The sequence below is a fragment of the Tasmannia lanceolata genome, unplaced genomic scaffold, assembly GCF_043159265.1.
Source record: "Tasmannia lanceolata isolate RefF3 unplaced genomic scaffold, GAP_Taslan_0.1 ptg000008l, whole genome shotgun sequence".
Taxonomy (NCBI): Eukaryota; Viridiplantae; Streptophyta; class Magnoliopsida; order Canellales; family Winteraceae; genus Tasmannia; species Tasmannia lanceolata.
The window spans coordinates 64,338,195-64,344,546 of NW_027518685.1; the positions used below are offsets into that span (position 1 = coordinate 64,338,195).

At 36.2% G+C, this 6,352-nt stretch overlaps 1 protein-coding gene across 2 annotated transcripts in view; it reads left to right on the forward strand.

Annotated features, from left to right (window-relative positions):
* The window catches only part of SOL1 (carboxypeptidase D), a 50,752-nt gene extending 44,499 nt beyond the window's left edge, over positions 1-6,253 (forward strand). For both annotated transcript variants that reach the window (XM_077389658.1, XM_077389660.1), the window contains 4 exons: positions 1,874-1,936; positions 3,790-3,873; positions 4,028-4,091; positions 5,878-6,253. In XM_077389658.1, coding sequence (XP_077245773.1) covers positions 1,874-1,936; positions 3,790-3,873; positions 4,028-4,091; positions 5,878-6,188 — 522 coding nt within the window. In that variant the 3' untranslated portion in view covers positions 6,189-6,253. The remainder of the gene's footprint in view (positions 1-1,873; positions 1,937-3,789; positions 3,874-4,027; positions 4,092-5,877) is intronic.
* The last annotated feature ends 99 nt before the right edge of the window (positions 6,254-6,352 follow it).

Below are 6,352 nucleotides of genomic sequence, written 5' to 3' on the forward strand. Positions count from 1 at the left end.
TGCCTCACCATTAGTGAGCACAGATGCAGATGGGGAGCATACACCTGCAGATGTCACGGGTGACATTACCTTTAATATAGTTGCAGAGAGAGTCTTGGTAGATGTTATTCATGTTGATATGGTGTTGAGCATTGTTATTACACCAGCCACAGATGAAGCCATCACATGCAGAGCTTGGTATCTACTTCATTTGAGTCTGGGAGACACTTCACCACCCCCCACCATCCTTGCAGAGATAGTCTGTATGAGCTACAACATTTGAGACAGCGGGTCGATTTCTATGGACTTCCTGCCATGATGAGGGAGTGGATCATGTTCATGCTAGACTGGAGCTGATGCGAACTTGAGGCCGAGTACTTCTCAAGAAGGGGAGTTTGATGCAGAGCATCCCCTGGTGCATCTGCTCGTCTTATGGATTGCATTAGCTTAGGGGTATTGTTAGTACATTTTGTCTTTACTGCGATTCTTTATTTGTCATTTTTTCCTTTTAGTGATGGCCTTTTGGCCATTGTTCTTACTATGGGTAGTTTAGTCATTTCATATTGTAATGGGCTAGTAAATAAAGGCCCATGGTCTCTCATTTCACAGACTTGATGATTTGAAATTTGGAGAGAACTTTTCTCTTGTATCTTCTTTGTGTTTCTTGAGAAATGGGAAAAATGCTAGCTATTGATTATAGTTTTTTTTCCCATTTTATAGCTTTTCATCCCTTGTTGCATGCAAGAGCCGTTGCTGACGATTCCGTGCTTGATCCGATCTCTGGCGTCCCAACGGTTGTGATAAGAACAAGCTTCTTATCTCCATAAAAATAAAATAAAAATTATAGATGTAATTTCAGCATCTTAAAATTACTGCGCCTTTGAAATTCAATTCGAAGGACGAAGATTGCCTCCGCTGATCGCGCTCTGTGTCAATCCACTTCACCTTTGTCTCTTTCTGCCTATTCACCAAGGCACAAACTCCAATAGATTTCCCTAAGGGAGCTTCATTGACTTACTATATTCTTCTGACTCGCTTTAAAGGATGATCCCCTCTTAATATTGCTGTAAGCAAGCTGATTGTCGTCTATGTTTCCCATCTCCATGACTCACTTTAAAGGGTGATACCCTGTTAGTATTGTTTAAAGGCTGATCCCCTCTTAGTATTGGTGTATGGGAGGCTGATAGCCGTCAAAGTTGTTTTTCAACTCAGTTGCTAGAAATGGTGTATCTCTTCCCCTGAGACCTCACTCTATTTCTAAGAACAAAATGGCAATCTTCAAGTGGTTTTATGAAGGCATGTGGATTTGTGTTTGGTGTTTGGTTTAAAAGGATGGTGTTTGATGATGACTTCATTGTGATGCTCAAAGCAGAGGTGAGTTTGATGGATACATTTCCGGATTTACTTCATCTTACTAACATATCTAGTAGTTGCCAAAGCAAATAGGCAGAGAAGGTAGTCTACCAATTATATTCACTTACAATAGACTTACAGGCCTATAAGGAAGACTTCACTTACTAGTAATCATGAATAAACTTTATTACTCTTTTTTTTTTTTTTTCTATATGTTAAAAGTGGACCTTTTTATTGCAAATCCAACATTTTACAAAAGTTTTGGTCACTTTCGACATTGAAAGGATGCAAAAACAGAGCAATATGTCTTCTAGATTCATCTATCCGTATCTTAGTTTTTAGGGTCAAAGCTCTTGAGCTCTCTTGCTATGATTTTTCCGATAATAACACATGCATTTTTAGTTGTTTAATTGGTACTTCTATGCATGGAAAGTGGAAACTTAGAAATCTTATTTTACCTTATTAAGTTTCATCTCTATCATTTTTTATTATAGAAAACTCATTCGTTTTATGTTTTCTCCTATTTTTTATAAACATGCAGCTCTCTACCCTTTGGGAATTCAACAGAATGAGTATGCTGAATCTTGTTGCTAGCCTTGTGAGGGTAAGCTTTACCGTGGCATCCTACTATTCATGTGTTACAGTCCTTTTGATTCTTAATTTTATGCTAATATGAGAACTAGGCAAATCTGCATCTCTCATTAGTAATTTTTAATTCAAAATATATTCATCTAGAGTTCAATAGTCTAAAATTACAGATGTACCGTACTATTTAACTTCATAACAAAACTAACTCTAGAACATAGTTGCAAGACTGGGAAGCGTATGTGAGAAGTGAATTAGAAAGTGGAAGCAGGAAGCGAGTGGTCAAAAAAAAAAGAAAATGCAGAAAGTAGAACCCACCAAGGTAGCAATGGAAGTAAAGGGGGAAGCGCGTGGGAAAAGTCAAGGGAATTAAACATGAAGCATGTAAGAAGCCTCATTAGAAGCGAATGTGAAGTGATGAAAAGAGATAGTGTTATAGTAGGTTAGGGTGGAGTGGTTAATGTATGTTAGGGTTACAAGTAGTTAAAGAGGACTTCACGGCTGATTGGAATTACATGTTTAAGGGATCTGTAGTTCTAAGTTTGATGTTTTATTCCTAGTACTTCCATGTGGGCCAGACTGCACAGATTGTCGCCCACATGTAGGATGTACAACTACAGTTTCTCCCCTCATGATATTCTCAAATTATTTTCCTTAGATTTAATATTATGTTTTTGGAAAATTTTCACATGAGTGTTATTTGAAAGACAGGCAAACTAGATTGACCTAATATGCTCACCAACACAGCAGAAGCAATTTAAATTACATTAAAATTATCAAAAGATACATATTCGGTAAATGAATTATGTCAAAAAAACTTTGGAAAACAAAGAGGGATGTATGGCAGAGACCGTATGTACTGGTATATATTTAGGACATTTGAAAAAAAAAAAAGGCAAATATTGAACAATACATAATACATATTGGTTTTGGCACTAGGTGATACACCAAATTTATAAAAGACACAAATATTGAACAGTACAAGATACATATTGGTTTTGGCATTAGCTGATACACTAAACAATACCAATATACCTTACCTTTCTAGTGTCACTTTATCCTCTTCCCTAGTCAAGCACTCAAATTGTAGGTCTTGTAGTGTAAAGAGAGAATCTAGGGGGTTTTTTTTTTGAAAGTTGAAAAAAAAGATGATTATCTAGGGTTCGCTTTACAAAATTGATTTGTCTACATCTATCCAAATTACTGAGAAGAAAAGACAAGAACAAATGGGCAGAAAATTGAAATAAATCATATGGGAGTGTATTACTGCTTACTGCCAGCATTTGAAAAAAAAGTACCCTTATGGAAAACATAAATGCCAAATACTCCTAAAAGTAAAAATAAAAGAAATACAAATTTCACTCTGCCCGCCAATAATCACACTTAGAGAGCAAACTGTTTCTAGAAATCCTACTCATATACATTGAGAAAGCATATGCAACAAAAGAAGCAATCAGTTTCCATGGAGTGTGGAAAGTTTGGCTAAAAGAAATAAATGAAACAATTGTTAAACCTTAAAATTATTACTGAACAGATAAAACTAAGTACTGCCAAAGGCCTATAACAGAAGATACATATCCAAGGCCCTATTAAGACTTCCGGTGTAGGTCATAGAAACCCTCAATATAACAAATTTGATTTAAATTGTGCTGGGAAGTTTTTTCTTTCAACATGCTTGTATTCTTGGACCTGCATAAACTTGAGCAAGAACTGTCTGAGAGTTATCCGTTGTGTGGGTTTAAGTATCTTTGGGAGCCTGATTTCTCTGTTAGAATGATCCCACATTGGATTATTGAACATTCATCTAAATAAAAATAAGTTTTTTAGACAGGAGTACATGGACCTTCATCTGAATAAAAATAATTTTTTTAGACAGGAGTACATGGAAGGATCTTATCATCTGACACTGGACAACCCTTGCCTGCATCTGTCATGATCAAAGGAATCAATTACTCTGTATGTTCCTTATACAATTGAATAGTCCTCATTTTCACTCAAGTTTTTTTATAGGATTGTATAGTTATTACAGCTGTGGAAGTACCTTTGTCAGATTCATAGATGCTTTCTCTTAGCTTCGCTTTATGCACCTGTTTCTTCTGTTCATTTACAGGTGAAATCTGGTGGCACATTTGGTGATTATCACCGCATGCTTGGTCCAGGAGAGAGCTATGAAGGTATATATTTCTTATCTTGCAATTTCCTTGTCTCATGATCACAAAACGACCTTGAAGGACCAACATTTTGCAACATCAGCAGTTGGCATTTGGTGTTGGCTTTTAGACACAGAATAGTAATCAAAATGCTGAATGGTTAATCCCAACTTACGCTCACATGCTCAAGGTCTTTAAAATTCTTTTTTGTTTGGTTTATCCTTTTGCTTCACCGTGAAAATTCACACTATATTTTCAAAAACATCCATTTCTTTTCACAAATTAAAAATCAGAAGAACGTGCAAAAGTCTTGTCATTTTCCTTTTTCTTTCTTCAAGTTCTCACAAGAAAATATTGAAAAATAAAAAATATTTTAATATTTGTTAGATTAGATTATGAAATTGGGGCAGTGATAAATCGACCCTCAAGTCTCTCTCTCTCTCTCTCTCTCTCTCTCTCTCCCCGCACTGCCCTATATGGGGGTTGATTTAAGATACTTGGGGGTCGATTTATCACTGCCCATGTTTGGATTTCATGTTCCAAATCCTGCCTTCTCAACCATCCGTAGGAATCTGCACCCAAAAACCTTGAGGGTTGAAAATGACTTCCATAATACTGAACGTTTCCTTATTGCCCACCTTCACATTTTACAAAAATTAGCACAAGTAGATTTTAGGTGCATGCTTTCATATTGCAGATAAGACCATCTTGAGTCAAATAGGTTTTACCATGGCCGAGTTTGGGTTTTCAAGTCAATTAAAAAACTCCTTTGACTTGTCCGGGTTAATGAAAAATTGACTGAGTCAATCATTGATTTCCCATCTGGATTAGGTTTTACCTTGATCAAGTTCTCGTTTGAGTCCAAGTTTTTAAACGCCAGCAGCATTACCTAAGTGCATGCGTGTGATATATGAAAATGGCACCCCATGGCAGTCATTGAGTTTTCTATGTGATTACACACTGAGGCAAGCACAGCTGAGTTTGAGTATGCTACATGCGCACTTATTCGGCATTTATTTTTCCAAATATGGTCTTTTAATGATTACAGAACATCTTATGTTCTCCTTATTATGCTACCATTGCTAAACTGATGTGCACCATGTGCTCTGTTTCTCTCTTTCTCACTACAAGGGTTTACATTATGGTTTTAAATTTTCACCGAAACCGGTACGAAAAAACCGAAATTTTTTTTTCCATCCCCACCAAAACCCATATCGAAACTAAAATTGTAAGTGCATTAATGGTATACAATATTAGTCTCTGTTAAAATATTTATATTTATATAAATTGTATGTGAAATGTGGTGTATGTATTATGCATAAATATTTATATGAATTATGTGTGAAATGTGGTATTTACTAAATTACGACTATGTGTTTGATGTTGTTAAACTATTATGGATAGCTATTTTGCTTATGTGATGGTTTCTAAGTATGTGTTTGTGCTTATTTTAGCATTTCTTGCACTTTCTTCTTAAAATTTAGTTATTTGCATATGTTTTCCTAAGTTTACGTGATTCTACAGGATTTTCACAGAAATTTCGAACCGAAAATGAAACATTTCTGTTTCCCTTGCAATCGAAACTGAAATTTAAAACCTTGGTTTACGTTGAAGTCTGATCTGCTGCAATTAGCAGCCCTGACTAACTCTATTCAGAAAGCCCGCTCACATGAGTTGTTTTGCCTGTGCTTGGGGCTCCTCTGTATGGCATCAATCACCATATCATTCCCCTCTTCTCATTTACAATTTAATCCGGAGTTTGCTTCTGTAGTAATCTTATTGCTTGAATATTTGTAACCATTTATTGCAGTTATGGTCACCATGCCCGGTTACCAATCGAAAACTACGCATATTTTGCTGAAGGACAAGGCCACAAGTGTTGATTTCGTTCTGGATCCCGAAGAACCCCGCCAGCACAAACAATTCAGTACTGGCTGTGACTGCAACTATGGTAACCAGAACAAGCTTGAAATGGTGGGTTTTTTTAGAGGGATCCATTTAGAGATTACACTTCCTGCTATTGTAATTTTAGTATTCCTTTGCTTCCTGTTGAAGAGGAAAATGATTAAATTCCCAAAACATAAACAGTTATTAGGGCATAAAAGGCCCATTGTAATTTGATGCTTTGGAGGTTTGTAAGGAAGCTGGTTGTGTAATTTATATGGCCAATAAAAGGTCATTCTTTTGGTTCTGGGACTAATTCACATTTCTGTGAGTCATAGGATCTGTTTTCTGTTCATTTTTCAAATATCAAGATGATGAAAGCCAAGGAACCTCTTGATCCA